The 24,134-nt window shown below is 39.4% G+C and overlaps 2 protein-coding genes across 3 annotated transcripts in view; one reads left to right on the top strand and one right to left on the bottom strand.

Annotated features, from left to right (window-relative positions):
• Nucleotides 1–92: 92 nt before the first annotated feature.
• LOC111148773 (eukaryotic translation initiation factor 2 subunit alpha) lies at nucleotides 93–23,639 on the bottom strand. The gene is made up of 9 exons (XM_022505573.1): nucleotides 23,580–23,639; nucleotides 19,411–19,611; nucleotides 14,775–15,016; nucleotides 12,383–12,462; nucleotides 10,322–10,473; nucleotides 6,392–6,498; nucleotides 4,834–4,931; nucleotides 4,003–4,146; nucleotides 93–2,976 (listed from the first exon to the last, which is right to left on the bottom strand). Exons 3-9 carry the CDS (start codon nucleotides 15,013–15,015, stop codon nucleotides 2,851–2,853), a joined length of 948 nt encoding a protein of 315 aa, XP_022361281.1. The 5' UTR covers nucleotide 15,016; nucleotides 19,411–19,611; nucleotides 23,580–23,639; the 3' UTR covers nucleotides 93–2,850.
• LOC111148774 (ATPase H+ transporting V1 subunit D) overlaps nucleotides 19,939–24,134 on the top strand; it is a 38,033-nt gene continuing 33,837 nt past the window's right edge. Inside the window, exon 1 of one of the 2 annotated variants that reach the window (XM_022505574.1) lies at nucleotides 19,939–20,205. In XM_022505574.1, the coding sequence (XP_022361282.1) occupies nucleotides 20,165–20,205 (41 nt within the window). In that variant the 5' untranslated portion in view covers nucleotides 19,939–20,164. The remainder of the gene's footprint in view (nucleotides 20,206–24,134) is intronic. The other variant, XM_022505575.1, reaches the window with a different exon arrangement.

Below are 24,134 nucleotides of genomic sequence, written 5' to 3'. Positions count from 1 at the left end.
CATTAACTGAGACATACAGGTACCAAGAAGCTTCACCAGTTGGGAGGTTAATCTGAAGTAGTGAAAAGTCTGTATCATACAAGATCTTTAAAAACATTTTTATTACTTTAAAGTTTATACAGTAATCTGGCACAAGCTACTGCCAGCATTCTTGCCAAGTACAAGTGCTTAGACTTTCTTTAATGAATAGATATGTAACTTATATTTAAGGGGAGTAGATACTTCCAAAGTGCTTAAGGAAAAAATTTTCCTTTTAGATAGCGTGAACTGTCTCCTCTTAATCTTGTCTAGAATACCTGACCCGAATGATCAGGAATTCCAAGCCAATGAGTTTTTATTTTATTCCTTACATTGTAAGAGACTACCTTTTAAAGCACCATTTTCCATTTGGCATTTCATCAAAGTCTAATGTCCCTGGAATTAGTTTTTTTCTTTTTATTGCTCTCCGAATATCAACAGGTGTTTATCTAAATTAAACTGCATTTGATTTGATGGCTTGACTCCAAATTGGCACAACTGCACCCTGTTCTGTATAGGGGTATCAGAATCTTCGTGTGTTGAAAAAGTAGACGGCCATTACCTTGAGGCAACTCTTGCCGAAGTCCTAGTACTTGAATTTTTAAAAATCCCGAACCATTTTAAAGGTTCTTCACACAAAAGTAGCTGCGTCAAGTGTTTGAAAGGATGGCAGCTGAGTAGTAACTGTAATGCCTACCTAGCATGTCTCTATAGGTTCTCACTAAATGAGCCTTATCCAGGTACATACTGGTTGTCTTGTTTTGCTACAAAACACAGCAAAAGAAAATGTTCGTATGCTCCCATTTTTTTTCAGCTACTTTTGACTTTCCATTACAATTAAGTGTGACCCGAACTATTGTGGATTTTCAGGTGTATGAGTTGATAGCCACTTTAACTCACAGGCAGAATGGGGAGATGAACTTGTCAATTTTTAATGAAAAGTCTTTGAATGGTAATGCAAGATTTGGATAAACTGGTCAATTGTCTTTATCTGTTCCTCAGGTTATTTGGAGTTGGGTGTGTAGCTTGTCCTCATATTTGAAAGTGATATTGTTAGGTCAGCAGGTATGTGTGCTTTAAGTTTGATTAGTTCTCTCCTTCATTGGTGTCAGTGAGGTATTAATCTTTTCTCTGGGAAAGGTCATAAATTTTGCAAAACTGTTGTGGAACTGAGCAAAAGGCTTGGATGGGATAAAAATCACTCACTGTGGAGGTCACCAGTATTTCTCAAGGGTTATGCCTTAAAGTGTAAAAAATTCAGTAAACAACATGGAAATTTAATTCCTTGCCTACAACAAACATTTAAGGAGCACCTGTTGTTATTTTGAGGACATTCTTGATGCCACAAGCTTTATAGACTTGTTTTAACTCCTCAGAAAGACCAAAGTGAAAATCATGTGCCAATTTTGAGTACACCTAGATCCTCCTCTAAATATTCCCAGTATGGCATGTACTAGCAATTATGGCTACCCTGTGGCAACAGCCATATGAAGTTTTACTTTTGGATTTAAAAAGCTAAGTAGAGGCTGCTAAATTAAACAGGGACAAGCCAAAAATGGCATAAACTGTCTCACCAACACACTTCTATTTTCCAGTCCCTTTAATATTCAATTAAGTCTAGTACTCAATCAATTAAGGTGGGTTAGGTTTAATCTTTTAAGTATTTAAATAGCTATTCTTAGGAATAATCAATAAAATAAATCTAGTACCTCAAGTTTCCTAAGAGATTCAATCTATAAAACATACCCAAAGTAACTCAAGACTTTCTACACCCTGGCTAATGTAGCTGTAACTTCAAACCATGTATTATCTATGAAAATTATTTACCTTATTTATTTACTTTTAGATTCATATACCTTTTAAACAATTAGCTCTTAAACATAAAAATGATGGAAATGTAGAAAAATCACTCTAATTGTGTTGAATCAGATCCCTATTCATTATAAAGAGCTGAAGCTCTAGGTGGCACCTAGTGAATATGTTAATGGAAAAGAAATCAGAAGTTGGGCAATGATACTCAAAATGACTAAAGAAGCAGCATCTTTAAAAATAAAACAGAACAAAAAATTTTACCACCCTGAATTACAAACTCAGGGCAAGCAGCTTAGTAGACCAACAAGGACCAGTGTGATAAAATTCTCCCTCATACCATATATTGTCCCCAGTCTCAAGTTGGTAAAAGGCACACATCCTATGTAATTTTAAAATTTGCATTTTAAGGCTTTTTTCCCCTAAGAGTCAACTTTAACTGTGGTTTAAATTACTTTCTCTACACCCTCCTTTTGAAAGGATCCGCTGTATAGATCCTTTGGTCACCTGCCCTTATATTTCTCATCTAGACTAAAACGAAAGTAATAGAATTAGGGTCTTTGTAATCATAATGCTTTTTAACTGGTGACAAGAAGGAAGAAGCCTATAGTTAAATATCCCAGAAATTTATTTAATTTTTGCTTGATACATTTTATGTAGAAAGGTTGAGGCTATTTGCTTTGGGTGCCCCTGATAAATCTCAGGGAGGCACTGAACTACAAAGGGGTGCCAATCTGGAGACATCAGAAATGGAAACCACAAGCCCAATTTTATGACTGTTAAAGATTTGTCTCTAGTGAAGTTAGGCCCACTCGCTTAAACTGCTGAATGTTGGAGCTCCTGTGTGAAAACAGCTGACTTTTAGGAGGGCATGTCATGTTTTGGTCTGTTGGAACATTTAAATAATTGGAAATAAAAAATATTCAGCTTTGAAGTTTTCAATACTGGAAAACTTTCAAGTCTAGGGTTTACAGCCAGGAAGGGCTGCTTTGTGTTCCTTAAAATGGACTGTTTCCCACAAAGTTAATCTTCGGCTTTGGCTTCCATTTCTTCTGCATCATCGTCTCCATCCACTTCTGCGTTCTCTCTTTCAAGCCTCTCAAGCTGCCTTGCAAGTTCGGTCTCATCTGTATCTGTGACCACTTTAGGCTGTGGAAACAGAGGCATAATTTCAAAGTGAGGCAGTTCAACAGTATACAAATTCCATTTCAACACTATTACTGCCTAGTATTTTAATAACTTTTTTTTTAATTTAAAGATTTTATTTATCTATTTGACAGAGATCACAAGTAGGCAGAGAGGCTGGCAGAGAGAGGGGGAGGAAGCAGGCTCCCTGCTGAGCAGAGAGCCCAATGCGGGGCTTGGTCCCATTTAATAACTCTTAAAGAAACACTTGTCCTTCTAACAACTCTGCCATATGTGTTCATTTCTGAGTGCTACTGTATCAATAAATTCCATTAGGTAAGTAATGGGAGAAATGTGTAAGAGTAACACAATATAGGAAAAAAAATACGTGTGTAGTAAAACAGTATATTTTTGTTATTTCTATAAACCAAAACTCAAAAAATATGAAAATAATCTCAGTGGCTCTATCTTTCAAACCCACAAGATGTCTTCTAAAAATGCATCTTCTGGATTCAAAATAAATTATCATTTCTTTCCAAATGGTTTCATTTTTGTTGAGATGAGGAAAATACAGACTAATGTTGTTTCTAATCCTGAGATCAAATTTCAAGCCTGCCAATTCAGTTCTGACAGTAACTGATCACTCATTTTTGTTAGCTATTTTTTTCTCTTTGGCAGGGGGATAAACCTAACACCATCAGTGCCACTAGTCCTGAATAACCACTGCATGACAGTTCTCATTGACTTATAAAAAGCCCTTTTAGGACCCTCTGAGTCAATGATTATTTTAGGCTTAGAATTATAATCTTACATGTATCTTTTTGAAAGGCAGTGATTAAAGTATTTTAGAATGCAAATCTAAAGATGATTTAAATTTATCTATCTAAAATTATCTATCTATCTATCTAAAGTAATCTCTAATCCCAACATGGGGTTTGAACTCACAACCCTGAGATCAAGAGTTGCATGCTCTACCGACAGAGCCAGGCACGTGCCCCTAAATTTCTTATAAATATTTTAAGGAAAAGGAAGACACACTATAGATCTTACCTCCATTTGAACATTGAAGACACCCCTCTTTTCCTCAATCTTTTCTTTAATAACAGCCATAGCTTGATTGAGAACAGAGAGGCCTTCTGTTCTCTCCAGAGTTGTTGTAGTCATCACATATCGAGGAGGAGCTATTAGATTAATCTAAGGAAGAAGACAAAAATTTAATTATGGACATACCGACACAACACAAAACTATTACGATGTTTACGAACTCTTTTGTGCTCTGCTGCCTTAACAAATCACCCCAAAACTTAATTTCCAATCCTGTAAGTCAGCAATTTGGGGGTGTTCTGTTAAGGTAGCAAAAGCTAATTGATACAGTGATGAAATCCGGTATCAACAGTCCACTGCAATGTCAAATACGTAGAATTACGACTTCCAGGTGTCTTTGGTAGCTAAAATAACTGTAGCCATCATCAGCATAATGGATAATTTGCTTCTAAAACAGACAAAAATTCTTATTTCGTTCTAAACTAAACTGATGGAACAAAATCCAAGAGATTCTGAATAACAACCATCTGGTTAATGATACAACTTAAAAGATTCAGATCAAACTCCTAAAAGATGTGTGTGAATACGAGAGAATATGTTACCCTTTTCAAGGTCCTAGGAATGTGATGGACATAGGAGCTCTTTAAGTTTAGCACAGCTGGCCCTCTGGCACCAAACACCAATCAAAATCTTTAGCTACTGTGACATCAGCAGTAGCATCCCTTAGACAACATCACCGAGAACCATTTTCATTAACACCTGTTATGAAATATGATCACAAAAAGAATCTGATTTGGTTTAGGCTGGTAGCAGGGAGAGAGAAAATGGACTACTCACCTTGATAGGCATGGTTTCTGTAGAACAATTCAAACCTGCTCTCAAGGCTTCCTTTACGGCATCGATGCCTTCATAACCATAACAAGCCACTTCAATATCTGAAATTACAGAAATTCAAAAACTTATACCAAAAGGGCTTAAAAGAAATCCGAGATGTGGCAGACACACTGGTATTCAAATAATTATCAAAGTTTTTATCACCCTTTCACAATTAGAAATCTACCCCAACTATTAACTTTCTTAACTATAAATCAGCTGAGTATGCAGTGAAATTCTATCTTCTCTTCCACATTGAGCCCCTGAATGACGAAATTACAAAAAAATAGAAATCTAATAAACATTTTGATTTCTGGCTATGTCTGGGTTAAAATTATGATTCTAACCTCTCTGTGACTCACTTCCTCATCACTACAAATTGTTTAGAACAGTTTAGAAATTGCACACCACTCTGGCCCAGTGGTTCCACTTTTAGGAGCCTGCCTAATAGAACACTTACACAGATAGGTAAATGTCTATGTTGTAAGTCTGCTAATTTGTAGTGTTTTTTTTGTTGTTGTTGTTTTTTTTTAATAGTGAAAAAAATAGTAGAACCTAAATGTTCACCAAGAAAGGACTGGTTTATTGCTTTATGAATATTACACCTTGTCATTAAAAAGATTGAGAAAAAGTCCCATGTTTTGCATGGAAAGACCACCATGATAAACTCAGTAGAAAAAGCTAGCTGAGGAAAATTTTGCATAGTATGATGTAATCATTGTAAAAGCAAAAAAATTATGTCTGAATGTAAACAGCATATATTCCTATACAGTATATGTGCCTAAGAAAAATGTCTGAAGAATATACCCAAAGCTATATTAACAGTGGTTAATCCAGAGGCACAAAAGGACAATACTGTACTTTGCCATCTCCTTAAGAAAAAAAAAGGGCTGGGGTGCCTGGGTGGCTCAGTCAGTTAAGAGTCTGCCTTTAGCTCAGGTCATGATCTCAAGGTCCTGGGATTGAGCCCTGTGTTAGGCTCTCTGCTCAGCAGAGAGTCTCCTTCTACCTCTCTCTCCCTCTCAAATAAATAAATAAAATCTTAAAAAAAAAAAAAAAAGGACTAACTTAAGGTTAGCTAAATGCATACATGACAGTTTTCACGTGTGTCAACATATACATTTATTTTATTTTATGATGGTTCAGAAGAAGCAAAAAAAATTTCTTAAACCTTTCTTTTTTTTAAAAAAGATTTTATTTATTTATTTGACAGAGAGAGATCATAAGTAGATGGAGAGGCAGGCAGAGAGAGAGAGAGAGAGAGAGAGAGAGAAGCAAGCTCCCTGCTGAGCAAAGAGCCCGATGCGGAACTCGATCCCAGGACCCTGAGGTCATGACCTGAGCCGAAGGCAGCGGCTTAACCCACTGAGCCACCCAGGCGCCCCTAAACTTTTCTTCTTTTAAGAAATAGAAACACTTGCAGATGCTAATGCAACAACATATTCTTTGGTAACGCCCATTATTTAACAGCTTTTTGGTTCATGCAAAATATTTTAAACATCATTTAAAAAAAGTCACTTACCTGCTCGAATTTTGACAGCTTGTGGTGTCAAACGCCTATTAATATTGTTAATAAGTACTCCCCGTTCATCTTCATTCAGATCTAAACTATCCAAAATAGATGGGTCTCTAATCAAAGCAAAAAAAACCACACACAGACACAGAAACACAAAAGGCCAAGGTCACTTTACAGATAACTGTGACACCAAACACGATACCATTTAATAATGTTTAAGAGCCCAGGCTTTAGGGTCAGAACGGAGTTCAAAGATCAGCTTTACACTTCATTAACTATGTGTTTTGGGGACTTTCCAGACCTGTTTCCAAACTATAAAATGAGGATGGAAACTATACATTTCACTGGTTGTGGTACTAAATGAGAATGCAGGCAAAGCACGTGGCACTACTATGACAAAAAGAAAACACCCAGCTAGTATCTGAAGAAAAATTTTGGAGATCTAGCTAAAGCAAGGAATTAAAAAATGTCTAATATACCGGACATCCCACTATAATTAAACATTTCCATGTACTTAGTCCCTGCTTCAAAGAGCTTGAAAAGAACTAAAACATACAAGTAAATTTAAGATAAAAGTACATCCTTGGAAGTCAGGACAGGAAGGTATTACTTTCAGTTAGTGGGCTCAGGAAGGGCTGCTCCGACTGAAGTGCCATTTCATCTGAGTGCCACAAGACCGGGCAGGGTCTCAGTCACCAGCATGCTTGTGGAACATGAACAAATGAAAAAAATTGAAATAATGACTAAAAGAAGCAAAGATAGCATTGTTTTAAGAAATCTGTACAGTATTAAAACAGAAATGGCCTATCGGGCCTAAAAAGCGGGGTTAGGGAATGAAACGTGAAAGAATTTGGGTGGAGGGAACTTTCACTCAGCTAATACTGCTTACAAAATATAACAAGACAAACCACCAGAAAATGAGCAGAAGAGATGAACAGAAGTTTCACAGAAGAAACAGTAAACCTATGAAAAGCTGTTAACTCCACCAACAACCAGTAAAATGCAAACCAAAAACAAGGTACTCTTCTACATCCATCAGTTTGACAAAAGGGAAATAATCTGAGATATACACCAAATGTTGGTAAGGATGAAGAGAAACAGGAATGCTTATACAACTACTAGAGGAAATACAAATTGTAGAACGAATCTGGAGAATATTTTGGCAAAACCGAGTAAATTTAAAGATGCATATATTCAATCCTATGACCCAGCAACTCTACTACTATTTATATACCTTAGAAACTCCCAAATGTACACGGAGACATGTACATGGATATTCATAATAGCATGGTTGAAAAAAATGGGAAAAAAATGGGGGGGGGAGGATAACCTATTATCTCTTAATAGGGAAACAAAGCATAGTCCTACAATGAAATACAGTACATAGAAATTAGTATGAAGTAGGTACGCATCTATCACTTTGGAGAATCCTGTTCTTAACAGCCTTACAAGCAGGGGCACCTGGGTGGCTCAGTGGGTTAAGGCTCTGCCTTCGGCTTAGGTCATGATCCCGGGGTCCTGGGATCAAGCCCCACATCGGGCTCTCTGCTCAGCGGGGAGCCTGCTTCCTCCTCTCTCTCTCTGCCTGCCTCTCTGCCTACTTGTGATCTCTGTCAAATAAAATAAATAAAATCTTAAAAAAAAAAAAAACAAAAAAAACCGAGCCTTACAAGTAAAACTGTAAGGTACCGAAAGCTACGATGGAATAAATTCCCCTTTTTTTAAAGTTTAAATAAACGGAATAATACAAAAATGATTCTATATATACATTGTAGGTACATATATGCAATAAATCTGCAGAAATGTAAATAATAATGGTGCATACTAATTGCAGAATAGTAATTACCAATGATAACTAGTTATGATAATAGTTACCAATGATGAGTGAAGGGAATGGGTTGGGAAGGGTAAAACACTGTTTCCAACTATCTCAAAAATTTTAGTTCTTAATTAAAAAAAAAATACGAAGGACATGTGGCGAAGAATTATCATTAATTAAACGTGGACAGTCACTGCATGGCTGATGAAGCAAAAGAATGTTAAGGAAAAGGGAAAAAAAACGTATGGCACTGCTGAGCGGTAATGGAAGGGGAGATGGAGGTGGAAGTGAGAAAGCTGAGCCCAGGCTGGAGGATGACAGCACAAGGGACGGAAGGCATGCAGGGCTGAAGTCACGGAGGACAGAAATATAAAGCAGCGCTTAATGGTTAACAGCATAAACTCCAGATGGGAGCCAGTGTCTAGGTTTGATTGGGGCTTTTCCATTTGCTAATTCTGTGCATGTGGACAAAACATTTAATCTCTGCCTCAATTTCCTCATCTCTAAGACATGGATAATAACCGCACTTATACCATGCGCTGCTTTGGGAAATCTGTAAATGTTTGTTCTTATAATTATTATTAGTCTTACCTTTCTCACAATGTGGTATGAAAAAAAGGTCACATGGTGGGTGGGGGGGGGAACTGGAAAGGATTTGGACCCCCAAATGAGCTGGCTTGCTGGGGGCTCTATCAGTCCCAGGTCCACCCGGCCATTCTGAGAGCTGAGGGGACCAATGTCCTTCGGCAGCACCAAGGCTGGAAGTAACCTCAGTGTAGTGGAGAGGCTGCGTGGGGAGCATTAACAGTTGGGAAGGAGTAGGATGAGCAGACGGAGAGACAGTTAAGTCCAAAGAACTGAAGGAGTCCAACTATTTTAAAAAGAGAGGACACAGTGCTTCCTAGAGGAAGCAGAGAGAAGGTATACTCTGGTTTTAATGTAAATGGGAGAAACTGGAGCGTATTTTTATGCTGATGGAGCAAAATCAACAAAAAGAAAGGCTGAAGTCACTGAAGAGGGAATGAGGAGGGCATGACAGATAAAACAACCCTGGAGAAGTAGCTGCGCACAGGTGGTAAGATTAGTCTGAGAGCAGTAAGGATACGAATTCAGCATGGCAGGAGGTAATGACAGATGGGAGAGAAGGCCGCTGAGATAGTGGAGGGAGTAGAGATTTTGGGCAATGGCTTCTATTTTCTTTATAAAACCGGTAGACAGCAAGGGAAAGGGGAGTGGGTATCTGGTAGAGAGTGTGTAAAAGCTCTAAAACAGCCACTCTAAGAACGGGAGGAAGAACTGACAAAGAGCAGAGAGAACGTGAGGCAGCAGTGAAGGCATAGCTGAGGTTGGAGACCATGACGAATACGCAGTGGCACCGACCTGCAAGACTCTGGTTTTTCCTAGCAGCACCCCGCATTCTACAAGTGCAGAGAAGGCAGGAACAGCGATCCAAGGCTGGATGTAACAGAAGGAAAAACAGGGCAAAAGCTCATGATATTGGCAAGAAAGTTGCTGAAATGATGGACCACGGTATGTCTATGCTGAGTCAGAAAGAGAAGGCAGAAAAGGGTGAAAAAACACAGAGGAAGAAAAAGGTTTGGAATCAGAGTCTGACATAAGAATTAAGACAGAGCAGGACTAACTATGAGGGAGCTGGAAAGACAGGAAACTGTCTGTGGTAAAAGAACAGAATATATGAATTCAAGGTTTTAGAAGAGCACAAATTCTAAGACCCAGGGTGAGCCCATATGGAAACTGGCTAAAGCGGCATGGGCTGAAGGTCTAAGGAACTGAGGTAAAGAAAACAAGGTACAGTTGTAGATGAGACATCTACAGTGATCCTGAAGTTAGCTAGGAAAATAACAAAACCAGGAGGGGAAAACGTGAGACAAAACCGTATGGTTCATGAAAACTAAGGTGTGCACAATTATATATGCTTGGCTATATAGGATTGGCCCACATTACGGGCCTTTTACATGGAAATATTTTTATCTAAATTTGGCAAGGACGTAATATGTGGGTGTTGTGCTATTATTACATGTCAGGCTCTCAACTTGTGTGCTAGACCCAGCAGCTGTGATCTCAAGGTAGAATCAGAGCCAAGAAGGTGTTCTTACGAGACTGCATGCTTAAATGCATCATAGGCACCGTATCCAGGTCTCTTGTATTTGTCATCAAAGACCCAGGCAGTCCTCTGGAACAGGCTCTCCAGCTGCTCGTCCTTGGTGTACTCTAACACCTCAGCAACATGACGAAGAATGCTGTAAACCTGGAAACAAAATGAAGAGTTCAACAATTCAAAGATAAGAGATCTTAAAAAAAAAAAAAGGTTATTTTTACATTTCAGTAGACAGTATATAAAACAAATCTTTGGTTACACTACAGTAATTCCTCAACAACAAAGGGTTAACACGCAACAAGTTCTTTTTTCACAGAGAAATATTCGCTTTCCTCTAACACTTAAGTGGGTTTAACAAGTACAAAAGTAGGACACTAAGTACAAAACTTAAGTACAAAACTTCTGGAAAAGGGAAATACCAGTATCTCTCCTTTTTACTGCAGAGAGATCAAACCTATCCCAATTATAACTGGAAAACATTATGCAAATGAATAAAATTTGTATGTTATACAAAACTTTTGTTATACAAGTATAAGCTATTACTATTACTACTCCACATGAAAGCATGGAACAGGATTGAGATTTAGTACTTTTTTTGCTTTGTTATCATTTAGAAGTTATCCTTCAATGCGCCTATCTCCTACTCACGGCTGCCAAACTAAATGAAAAGGCGTAAGAAAGAGAAAGGGTATAAAAAAAGAGGTTTTCACATTACACATGAACGTTGAGTGAGAAAAGGAACTAACATTGGCTATTTCATTCCATCACCTTATCATCCTGATAAGATCTACTAACATGCTCATTTTATAGTATCTTAAGGGGGCAAAACAAAGTGACAGTTTCCTAGAGCAAAGCTTCTCAAACTTGGTAGGACTTGAGGAGCCTGCATTAAGCAGTCAGGAAATGTCAGTGCTATTGGCTACATTCTGAGTGGCAAGGTGCTCAAGTTTATTAATAAGGGATTTCACTGATAGTGTTTTCTTTTTTTTTTTTTTAAAGATTTTATTTCTTTATTTGACAGAGATCACAAGTAGGCAGAGAGGCAGGCAGAGAGAGAGGGGGAAGCAGGCTCCCTGCTGAGCAGAGAGCCCGATGGGGGGCTCGATCCCAGGACCCTGGAATCATGACCGGAGCTGAAGGCAGAGGCTTTAACCCACTGAGCCACCCAGGTGCCCCCTGATAGTTGTTTTCTAATGTGTAAACCACACTGCAGTAGTAGTAAACACATCAGTAAAACAAAGGGAAAAATTTGGGTAATGATCTTTTGCCTTTTAGATTTTTATTCTTTTAACTAGGGTTAATTAAGATTTCAAAAATATTCTCTTCATTTAAACACTATTTTTCCTGGCATTTTATCCTGAGGACAGAAACACACGAGAGAGATGAAAAAATAAAGAAACCAGACACAATGGAAACTTTGCCATTAAGAACCAAAGATCTAGAGAATGAAGGATAATCTAAATAGAACCAGAGAAGAAAAAACTACAGACAGAATATGAAGAACGAAAAAATAGCTGTTCTTGCTTCATTAATGATTACTGTACAGAAGCAGGAGATTACAGCCAAAATAAGAAAATGAAACAGAAAGAACCCTAATAAACTAGGAGTAAAAAAAATAGTAACAGGCCCCCCTGCCTTGCTTTCCTGGATTTACATTTTATAAACCCTTGCTTATTCTTAACATACAACAGCTGGTTGTCCCTGTGACTCTTATCCCAGAATGGGGTTTAAAGTCAAGAACTGCATGTTATGATTAAGTCAAATCAACTGAAATCACCCACAGTTAATTTAACCTAAAATAACCTAAAAACTTTATCGTCTGGTATACTCATTTTAGAATATTAGACGATAAGCAATGCCTTAAGGTAGTACTACCATGAGGTTAAAAACATTGAAGTCATAACTCTTTAGAAACTAAGTCTACAACTTATCCTATATAACTCCTAATTGTAAATGGAATTATAGGTACAGAAAATCCAGTTTTAATTTTCTCCCAAGAATATTACATGTTCATTATTTATTAAATAGTAGACTAATTCCACACAAAAATTAAACTTACAGTTTTGGATTTGGTGAATTTATCTTCACATTTGATTGCTTCCTCTGGAGAAACTCTTCTTTTTGACAAATCAATATATCCTATACAAGAAAATTTTGGAAAAAAATCATCTGTGCCCAAGTGCTAGCTTACCACTGTGATACATTTTTGCATCGGATTGTTTGATTGGCATACCTACACTCATTCCCCACTAAAATCAAATCAATAAAAACTGCGTGAGAAGATGAGAGATTTTTGTTTTCAGAAATGCATCTGTATCCTCATTGTATATTTTCTATCACTTCATTGAAGGGAACTAACAATTTCAATTACCCAAATGAAAGCTAGTCAAAGGATTCTGTACTTGTCTTTTTGGCATCCATTCATCAAAGGGTCAACTATGTTCTATATATTTTCTGTATTCTCCTTCTGATGCTACTTCTGCCTCCTGACCAAAACTGGTGCTTCCTCCTCATGGTGGCCCTGCATGGGCATGGTGTGGCCATAGAATCTGCCTCACCATATTGTCTGTCACCTCCATAAATTAAAATCCCAGGGGTACAAAATGAGACAAGCACGTAAATGTATTTTAAAGAATTCAGGAAGGAAAAATGGTCTCTTACATTTCCTTACATATTTCCCAGGTCAGGCATCACACCTCAAGGGCCTGCATAACTTCCTTTACCACTTCTTATAATGCAGATTAAGTAATAAGTCCTCTTAGTTTCTATTTACCTGAAAATGTCTTCATTTCTGATTTTCACTGTTGAAGATTATCTTTAAATATTATAGAATTCTGGGCTGAAAATTTTTCTCTTTCAGTGCTTTAAAGATGTCATTCAATGCTCAGGCAGCCATTATTTTCAGTAAGAATACCATACTAAGAGTAATTTGTATTACTCTTCCCCTGTGAATCATGAATCATTTTCCTCTGGCTACTTTCAAGATTTTCTTGATCTCTGTTTCTCAATAATGTGCCTAAATATGGTCTTTTTTTTTTTTTTAAGAGTTTATTTGTGAGAGAGCGAGCGAGCGAGCGCACATGCACACAAGCAGGCAGAGTGGCAGGCAGAGAGAGAAGCAGGCTCCCTGCTGAGCAAGGAGCCTGATGCAGGCCTCGATCCCAGGACCCCAGGATCATGACCTGAGCTGAAGGCAGCGGCTTAACCCACTGAGCCACCCAGGCGTCCCCTTAGATGTGGTCTTATCAGTATTTATCCTGCTTGAGGTTTGCTAAGCTTCTCCAGTTTGTCAAATATGGGAAACTTTGGTCAGTATTTCCTCAAATATATTTTCTCCCCTTTCTCTCTCTTCTCTTGGAATAGAGCTTTTAATATTTGAAAAGTTGCGTTTTCCCTGCTCTGTTCTTCAGACTCGTTCTTTTAAATTAACTACCTGCAAGCCTGACTTGAGCTTTCTGCCATCTTTAGCCTGCTGTTAGCCCATTTGGTGAGATTTTTTGATATTATACTTTTAATTTTAGAATTTATATTTAGTTTTTTGTGAAAGTTTCTAATGTCTCTACTGAGATTTCATTTTGTTCATTCATTACAAGCTTATTTTCCTAATATCCTTGAGCAGTTGCAACATCTGCTTTAAAATCCTTATTTGCTAACTCCAATATTAAGGTCACCTCTAGGTCAATCTCCATTGGTTGCTTTTTCTGTTCCGTATGGGTCATACTTTCCTGTTTCCTCAAATGTCTAGCAATTTTGGACACTGAATGAATATTCACAGAACATGAACATCCTAATAATCAAAGAGACACAGAATATTGGGTTTTGGGTATGTGTTTGCAGTATATTCCATTTTTCAAAACTTATATAAAATATTCCTAAAATCCATTTACCTTTGCCCTTTTTCCATGTTCTTCCAATAATCTGATTACAAATTTAGCTTTAAATCAAGAAAAAAGTATCTTTTTTTTTTGAAAAGTAGGGCTCTATACCCAGCATGGAGCCCATGGGGCTTGAACTCACAACCCTGAGAACAAGACCTGAACTGAGATCAAGAGCCAGACTCCTAACCGACTGAGTAACCCAAGCGCCCCTCAATAAAAAAGCATCTTACAAATATAGAAACTAATACTCTGGTTTACTTATCTGTCTCTTCTGAGTTTAGCCATAATGAGTCAACTATCAATATTCTGGTAACCTCTGGGGATAAAAGTCAAGTTACCTGATGCAAACTAGCCCTAGGATGTGTTAATTAAACCACTACATACAAGAGGTCTTGCTTAGATGGGTCACTGGCATCCTTCTCTAACAACTATGTATGTAAAAAAAAGTTTAAGTATAAAGGGAGATGTTTTTGTTCTGCTTCTATAGCAGTCAGCAATTTACAAAAAAAAAAAAAAAGTAAATTAAACCATTTTAAATCTGAAATTTGTATTTTAGATATTTTTATCACTTACCTTTTTCTTTGTCCACTCTAATGACAACCACACATTCATTCCTGCCAATTCTGATCAGTTTGTTTATAGAACGGATACGCCTTCGGGACAACTCACTAAGAAGAATCATGCCTTCAATATTGTTGTATTCCAGCAAGCTGACATAGGCCCCCATTTCAGCAATGGACCTTACATTCACCATCACTACATCTTCCACCTCAGGAAATTTGTGTTGATAAAATCTACAACTTAGACCCGGCATTCTGCATTTTAAACAAAAGAATTAAATGAGTATTCAGTTAAGGTCAAAAGAAATGTCAATCAATTTTCCTATCTTGTCACTGCAAGAAATGATTAGTCTTCTCATCTCTTTAAAGTTCTTAAAAGGTACCAGAAAACAGACGGATATTCAGGAATCAAGCTTTTTTACTTTGCTCCACATTTCTTTAAGGCCTGGGTGATTCTCTGACATCAGTTTTAGAGGAATCATAAAAAATAATGACCATCTATAAAGTACTTTGAGGCCTAAGGATTAAAGGTACACCTCAAGAGTAAAATACTATTTTAATACAACCACCTTAAGAAATAACAAATGAAGGTAAGTATCACTGCTACTATAAACTTATCAGTAAAACTAAAGCTACTCATTCTCTGAGTCGGCTAAGACAATATACTACCGCCCACTATATAAAGGGAAGAATCTTCTGACTATATGAACCATAGTCCTAATCATATATCAAGTAATATACTCTATCATTTTAGCCAAAATTACAGTATCATATGTTAAGACAAAACCTAAAAATTTACTAATCACAAAAAATATTCAATATAACTAAATAAATACTTTTCTTTTATTGAACAGGTATACCCAATCTTGAGAAAACCTTTATGGAACTCCATTACAATAAAGTTCGAGAGTCTCAAACTCCAAGCATTAAGTATAATTAAAGCAATTCCCTTTGATCTACCCAACCTACACTTAGTGCCACTCCTTTTATGTCCCACAAGACTGAAATCATACCATGCACAGAAGTATATATATATTTTTTTAAAAAATTTTATTTATATGACAGACAGAGATTACAAGTAGGTGGAGAGGCAGGCAGAGAGAGAGGAGGAAGCAGGCTCCCCTTGGAGCAGAAAGCCCGATGTGGGGCTTGATCCCAGGACCCTGGGATTATGACCTGAGCCGAAGGCAGAGGCTTTAAACCACTGAGCCACCCAGGTGCCCCCACAGAAGTATATTTTTAAAAGAAAGCTATAAAACTAATCATAGCTGATGATTTTCACATTTTCTTACTAACCTTGACTAATTTACTATTGTCAAGGTTCAGAAAATAGGTGGGAACAGGACCTAAAGGCCTATGAAAATGTGTGAAAATTCGTTTACTTATTTTTTTTTAGAGAGAGAGAGAGAGAGAAAGACAGTGAGCAAGTAGGGCAGAAGGAGAATCTTAAGCAGGTTCCACACTTAGCAAGAGCCTGATATGGGGCTCTATCTCACAATACTGAGATCATGACCTGAGCCAAAAATCAAGAGCTGGGTGCTTAATTAACCGAGTGAGCCACGAAGGTGCCCCAGTTTTTTCTTATTAATTAATTGGGAATAAGGCTGCCATTACTTGATCTTAAAGACAGAACATCCACGCCCCAGCTCAGAACCCCAGAGTTCTGGGGGCAGTGCAGTTGAGAACTGTTAACTGAATCCACAAGTATCTTCACAGTGGCTTCCCACTGATTTTATATCTTTCTACTACCTACATGGTCCTACATGATCTGGCCACTGCCTCTCTCTCTAGTTCTCTCCATTTTATAGTTGAAGAAACAGAAACCCAGGCCAAGTAACTTGTTCTGTCACATACTGCTAACAAGTGGTAAGTCAGAATCTGAACCTACAAAGCTTGGATCCATAGTCTGTGCTCTTATTCACCAGCCTGTATTTTCATTCAATATTACCAACAAATAGGGGCGCCTGGGTGGCTCAGTGGGTTAAGCCGCTGCCTTCGGCTCAGGTCATGATCTCAGAGTCCTGGGATCGAGCCCCGCATCGGGCTCTCTGCTCAGCAGGGAGCCTGCTTCCTCCTCTCTCTCTGCCTGCCTCTCTGCCTGCTTGTGATCTCTCTCTGTCAAATAAATAAATAAAATCTTTAAAAAAAAAATTACCAACAAATATATTAGTAAGAAACATCTTTTTAAAAAAAGTTACATTAATGTATTCAGTACTAAAGCAGATACCAGAGATCAATGCAAGCTTTTAATACTAATCTATCCTGTTTAACAAAAAGAAAAAAAGCAGCATATTAGTAACAGTGACAGAAATGCATTTCTGTGTAGCTTGACAAAATAGGGATTTAGCAAATAAAGAGAAGTTAGATGTTCAATGGCCAGAATTACCCACCAAGAAACAGCTGAGCTGGTTGTTTCATTCTTCAACAAAGCTTTATTTTTTTTTTTTTACTTTTCTTTCTTTTGGACAACTGTATGTAAAGCACTAAAGTCTGAGGGCTAGAAGTTGCAAACTGGGTATCAAAATAAATGGTGTCACAGAAATGTGTGAAAACAGTTTTAAAAGATTTAACATGGGCTAACCATATTCACTTACCAGGTTTATTCAAATAGTAAAGCTGAATAATTCTGGAGAATCTAGACTTAATTTGGTGATTAAAGAACACAGGCAATAGTGTAAAAGAATCCCAGCAGGAGGTATGAATACTACCGCCTTAAGAGGTACCAATCTCTTTACTTTATACAGAGTACAAAAAGAACACAGCCAAAGGTATGTTATTTAATGCAGAAAGTAACCAGTAAGTACACAATAGCTCTAGACATGGATCCCAGCCTTTGCTCTACTTACTACCTGTGATTGCTTGGGAAATGCATTCCCATTAAACTGTAGTTTCTAGCCTGTGTCATGGACCTCACAGGTTTGTGGAGTGTTATCAAATGAGACATATATGTAAAAATTTGGAAGTGTAATTTGCTATACAAATATGACATTAAAAGGCAAAAAGATACTATTTCCATTTGGTAACTTAATTTGTTAAACAGTAATTTGTGCAATATCTATGTACTAAGCACTACTGACAGAGAAGAGATAAAGACAGCTAGCAAGTAGGGCAGAGGGAGAATCGAATCTTAAGCAGGCTCCTTTCTTACCTAAGGAAGTTAAGTACAGAGTGGGAAACAAACTAGTAAGTAAATAATAGCAGTATAAAGTACTATGAAAGCAATCGATTAAAAGGGAACCAAAGAACAGAAATATTAACTGTCCTTCTCAAGGATAAATGCTTAGTAAGTACTAGGACAGGAACTAAAACCAAGTCTTCTGATATTAAACCCAGAACACCTTTAACCCACAGAGCCTCAGTAGGTCAGAGTACTACAATATGGTATGTGTTCTTTGGTACAAAAGAATCGTCTTTCAAAATATACTCAACTCCAAGCTAATTTCAAATACCCTGCATTGTCAGTAATTTTGCCCAGTCAAATGGTAGACAGAACTCCTTTCTCACACCAGTGCATGGTCAAGTAACCATAATCTAGGAAGTCCACACTCCTCTCCAAAGTTAAGTGTGTTATGTGACAGAGACAACTCTTGATAATTCTAACCGGCTCTAATGCTTATCGGTAACGTTCTCGGAACATTAGTTTGTAGTATAGGAGTGCTACGCAAATAAGCTTTTAAACTATTTCACTGTAGTTGAAATAGAAGCACCAATCTCTACAAGTATTACTGTGTGTTTTTTCAAAATCCTAGGAGAATTATTAACTGTCAACTTGGCATCAGATCGACTCAAAATAGGCAGTAAAGCTCTATATAATTCACGAACTATTGAAAGACACATAATCACAAGTTTTTTTCCTTGGTAACTTCAACTGTGAGATTTCTCTGCTACACCTTTTCTCCAAGAAACAACGTTTCTTGACTAATGATAATTAAAGTAGCCAAGTCTGGGGGATAATAGGGGCTTCAGGCTGAATACCAATTTAACTCCCAAATTCCCTTATCTTTCTCTCAGTGGTGCTGAAATACGGAAAACCGATACTAACAATAGTGAACTCTTTAACAATACGTTTTAGTTTCGATGCAAGGGGTGACTCATTCTATAAAGATGCCCAAGTCAAGCGATACGGTAATATGAACGCCAAATAGAAAAAAATAAATTATCGGACAAACTACTCTTGGATCCTTTTAACCCAGCTCTTGTCAACACTGCGGCCCACCCCAATGGTCCCTTCAAGTGTCTGGTCTGGTCCCACTGAGAGATAGTATTTGGTGGGGTGGATGGGGGGAAAAAAAAGCCATGTAGTGGTGGGATTCTCAGGCCCAGAAAAAGCAAAGTGCTCAGCGTCCTGGGGCGGGGGTGTCACAGCGTTTTCCCGAGGCCGCCCCCATCTCAAAGTGTCCTCACTTAGAGCATAACGGAAAGGCTGTACGGTCACTTGGCCCACTTTGCTTCACCAGATTCCTCCGCTCGTACAATGACACCGCTGTAACACGGAAGACCCACCCGGCGCCGGGTGGTGTCGGACACTTCCCGCGCAGGAACGGGAAAGGGAGGGGTGTTAGCCCAGGGCCTACCCTCTCTCGACCACCCAAGTCACTGGACACAACCAAAGTGAGTTCCTGAAGAAACCGATCTGGGGGACTAGTCACCTGAGGTATGTATCTGAAACCCGCGCCGGGATCCCGTGCCGTGCTCTTTAATCGCAGAGAACAGACAGTCCAGCCACAGCGGCGGCCAATCCTCCTCAGCGTGCGCTTGGTTCTACCCCACCGCGCATGCGGAACCACCTCGCATCACGCAAGCGCCAAAAGAAGAGGTCCCTCTTCCTCACTGACCATAGAGTCTAGGTCCTCCGGAAAAAAAAAAAGACCAAAGGAGGACCCGAAAAATACGCTTTCTCGATAGCTATCGTTTTCGTTAAGTAAGTTTCAAGGCGCAGGGAAGAGGTAAACTGACTCCTTGTCCTTGAAGAATTAATCCTCTCTCGAAGCTTCAGCCAACCATGAGGTGGCGCTGTGACCAAAGATGGAAAAGTGAAAGAAGAAAAGGCGTGTACTCTTCTCTCCTGTTCTTTCACCCCGCGCGTGCAAAGTCTTGCGCAGCCTCCTGGGAGCTGGAGGGGCTGGGGCTAGAAGGAGAAGCGGAAGTGAGGGGCGGTTCGCTGAGGGGATCCGAAGCCTTAACATCCGGGCATCGCCTCAGTCTTGTTCTCTCCCACCCTCCCCACGTGCCAACAGGAAGCGGAAGTGAAGAATGGTATATACGTATCCCAGCTGCCACTTAGCAACGCGAGGAGGTTAGGTGACACAACCAGCTGACTCCCATAGAGGAAGACCCTGTGGCTGAAACTCTTTCAGCCACGGTTGCCCGGCCGGGGATTCGAGCCTTACTATCATCGTCAGAATGTCGGGCAAAGACCGAATTGAAATCTTTCCCTCGCGCATGTAAGTAAAAGAACGGGTCGGGCAGCGTTCATAGGTTCTTGAACGCCTGTCCCGAGCAGCAGTCCCTGCATACCCTGGACCAGCAGCGAGGTTTCTTGTTTGCTGGGCGAATCTTGAGCTCTCCCCCGTTCCTTTTCGTGAGTCTGGGGCGATGCTCTTTAATGGCCTGCACCCATTCCTCTGAGGGAAGCACACTGGACAGAGCGATCCCAATCCGTAGGAACATGCTGCTCGGCCTGCTGGTTTTTACGGAGGTCCGCTGACTTTACTCATTAATTCTTTCATCCCGTTTTCCCTTATTGAGCTGGGCGCTGGGTTTATAGAACTATGAGTCATCCCCAGTTTTGCCTCAGGCCACGTTTTAATGGAGAGATGGACCAACCAGCGAATTTGATAAATATTTTGAGAAGGGAAGTTTACTGTGGTGAGAAGCATATAGAAGAGGCTTCTAGGCCAAGTTGGGGGTTGAATCGAATTGCCCGAGTGTGGTCGTAAGATTTGAGCTTGGATGCCCCTTTTCATTTTCCATGATTCCACGAAATGTCACCTGCAGTGGGAAGATATCCCTGAGTTTTCGAGGCACTCCGTTTGCTCCATCACCATTGTGCCTCGTTCAGACAGACCTCTGTTAATACCACCCAGACTGTAAAGTGAATATTTGTTTACATAGCTTTCCCACTGAATTGTGAGCTGTCTCCAGGAGGAGAGAGTGTCTTGAGAATTAATCCATAGTAGGGCTACAAAAAAAGCATAGCGCCCCAAGTGTTGGGCTAGTTTTTAATATTAAGATTTTATTAATTTGGGGCACCTGGATGGCTCAGTGGGTTAAACCTCTGCCTTCGGCTCAGGTCATGATCTCAGGGTCCTGGGATCGAGCCCCGCATCGGGCTCTCTGCTCAGTAGGGAGCCTGCTTCCTCCTCTCTCTCTCTCTGCCTGCCTCTCCACCTACTTGAGATTGAAATAAATAGTATCTTTAAAAAAAAAGATTTTATCAATTTATCTGACACAGAGAGCACAAGTAGGGGAAGTGGCACGGAGAGGGAGAAGCGGGATCCCAGCTGAGCAGGGAGCCCTATGCTGGGCTAAATCCCAGGACCCAGGGATCATGACCTGAGCTGAAGGCAGGTGCTTAATGGGTTGAGCCATCCAGTTGCCTCTGTTTGGGCCAGTTTTTAAAGAAGGTTTTATAGTTTTCTCAAATTTGCCTAAGAATGTGTCATAGTTAAGATTGTTATTTGGCCTCTCCTCCTTTTCTACTTCCTCTCCCCACTTCCCCCCCTCCCGCCCCGCCCCATTGAGGAGTAGAAAATCAGATTTGACTTTGACATTTAGATCTTTTGATTGTGGTCCTATTTCATTGGACGTGTTCTGGTTTTTTTCCTTAATCTTGATTTTTTTCTTGGAAAATCTGAGAATGCCTGAAATAAAAGAATTATTTTCAAATCCAAGACTTAGCTTTCTGTCTCTTTCAGTTTGGCTGTAGCTCTTAATGAAATGAAAGGGTTTGGGGGCTTTTTATTTATTTATTTTTGCTTATTTTTTACCTTCACCTATTGATTTTCTGGTAGGTGTTTATATTAAGTGGGAAGCAAGTCAGCTGTGGAGAAAGGCACCGTTTGTAAAATAGATGAGGATCAAGCTACCCTGGGGTAGGGAGATCTGCAGAACTCCCAGAATCGACCCTGATTCTAATAAATGTTTGCATTGAAAGACCACCAAACTAGAATGGCTTAAGGCTGTGTTCTTTGATTGACACCGGCACCCGTGAAAACACCTGTGGAGAAAGCCAGGTGCTTCCAGGAGAATTTGTTCTATCCAATACCTGATGATAGGCTCCTGACCTCCCTTTCTTAGGGTATTCACTAAAAATGGCTTACAATTATGCATCCTTTCTTTTCCTTTTGAAATATATATGTCTCTTCTACAACTTAGAAGTGTCACTCTCAAGGATCTGAAAGCCATTTCTTTGAAATGTAGTTATTGGGAAGGATGGATGTTTCCCAGTCTCTGGGAAGATGGAATCCTAACTTCCATGATTGCCAGGTAGCAGACACAGCTGGCCAAGTGTCATTTTCAGTGACCAGCCCTTTTTAATTTTTTACTTCTGTGACTCTTTTTGAGTCCGCTCTTTCTTCTCTCCCTACTGTTCCTTTAAAATGCCCAACCAGGGGCACCAGGGTTGCTCATTTGGTTAAGTGTCTGCCTTCCGCTCAGGTCATGATCCCAGGGTCCTGGGATCAAGCCTTCCGTGGGGAATCTCTGTTCTGTGGGCTCTCTCTGCCTGCCGCTCTGCCTTCTTGTGCTTGCGCGCACACACGCACACACACACACACACACTCTCTCTCTCCGTCAAATAAATAAAATCTTAAAAAAATAAGTAAAATGCCCAACCACTTCTGCACAAGTCAGAATGGGGCTCAGCTCTTCTTCCTACTGTCATTGGTTACTGCACAAAATCTGTTTTCACCACCTGAATGTCTGGCTGTGTTTATTTTTAATAGTAGTCAGAATGTTAACATTTTTTTGTTTTTGGTTTGAGACTAAGAAGTGAAAATGGACGTCTTTGGGCTTAGACAAGAAGACTAATAGGTTTGTAAAAGTGAAAATTGCTATTTGAGAGCACTCAGCTTGCTGATTGAGAGGAAAATAAGGCGCAGGAAGTTAGTGGTTCTGTAAATATTTTCCCCAAGGCTTAGCAGCAGGTATTTGTCATGTAGTCAGATGTCTTTGATTCAGCCAAAAACAAAGTCATCCTTCTGGCTGAAGGTCGAACGTTTTTCCTAATGCTTAGCAACCCTAAAACTTAGAAAGGAGTTGTTTCTTTAAGAGCTAGGTTAGAAAATACTTTAGTGACTTCTGTGTCAGACAGTTCCACCTTACAGTGTTATCCTGTGAGGTGGGGCTGTCTCCCCCTTATGCAGCAGAGAGAACAAAACAAAGTTTAGACTGAAAGCAAAAGAGGCTTGAGGGATTTGCAGTCAACAAGAGTCTGTCAAATCCAGGTTCTATGACGTACTGGCTGTAAGCCTTTGGGTAAATCATTCTTCAGGTCTCAAGATTTAAAATGTGTCTATTTCACAGAGGTGCTATTAGCTAAGAGGAAATTAAAATTAGCTTGGTAAATTCAATTTTATTTATTTATTTATTTCTTTATTTTTAAAAGATTTTATCTATTTATTTGACAGAGAGAGATTACAAGTAGGCAGAGAGGCAGGCGGCGGGGTGGGGGGGAAGCAGGCTCCCCGTTGAGCAGGGAGCCCAATGTGGGGTTTGATCCCAGGACCCTGGGATCATGAACTGAGCCGAAGGCAGAGGCTTAACCCACTGAGCCACCCAGGTTCTCCGGTAAATTCAATTTTATCAACCAGCTCACCTTTTTTGCTATATTGAATCTGCAGTACTGGGATTTGACTTAAATTTGATTCAAGTCTTTGAGCTCCAAATTCTGGTCATTGGTGTCAACAAGATAATATGTTAAATGTACACATTGGGGTGCATAGCTCCAGCTAAGGCTGGAAACTGAACCAGCTTCACTTGGTTAGACCTCCAGTGAGGTCAGTCAGTGCAAATTCAGCTACTGATAGAGTAGTTTTCAAACAGAGAACTGTTCATCTGGTGCTATGTATAACAGGCAGTGTGGCGGGTGGTTGGGATACAGTGGGCCTAGGTTTGAGCCTCAGTTTGAGCGGTGGGCAAGGAACTGGAGTCAGAAATGTGTTTCATTTGTCCCCTCCCCCACCCCACAGTGGGAGGAAATGTTTCATTTTTTTAAGCTTCATTTTCAAGATCATGTTTAAGGTTTCTTCCAGCTATAGAATTGTCTCAGTAACCTTTCCATTTTGGCAAAAGATTTCAGTAAAATCTAAGAATTTACCCAAAGGTCCATTAATACATGCTATTTTGCAGTTAGTTATAACACCAGTCATAT

Source organism: Enhydra lutris, unplaced genomic scaffold (assembly GCF_002288905.1).
Source record: "Enhydra lutris kenyoni isolate GAN:26980312 unplaced genomic scaffold, ASM228890v2 scaffoldscaffold20, whole genome shotgun sequence".
NCBI lineage: Eukaryota > Metazoa > Chordata > Mammalia > Carnivora > Mustelidae > Enhydra > Enhydra lutris.
The sequence above is the reverse complement of the archived record's forward strand: the minus strand, read 5'-3'. Positions and strand labels throughout refer to the sequence as shown.

Bases quoted from the DNA above. Each gene is read 5' to 3' on its own strand.
- LOC111148773 (XM_022505573.1), bottom strand. From the start codon at position 15,015: ATGCCGGGTCTAAGTTGTAGATTTTATCAACACAAATTTCCTGAGGTG. The intron at 12,463-14,774 runs GTAAGTGATAAA...TTTCTTGTATAG, and splicing joins TAGAGTGGACAAAGAAAAAG to GATATATTGATTTGTCAAAA. The intron at 6,499-10,321 runs GTAAGAACACCT...TGCTTTGATTAG, and splicing joins GCATTTAAGCATGCAGTCTC to AGACCCATCTATTTTGGATA.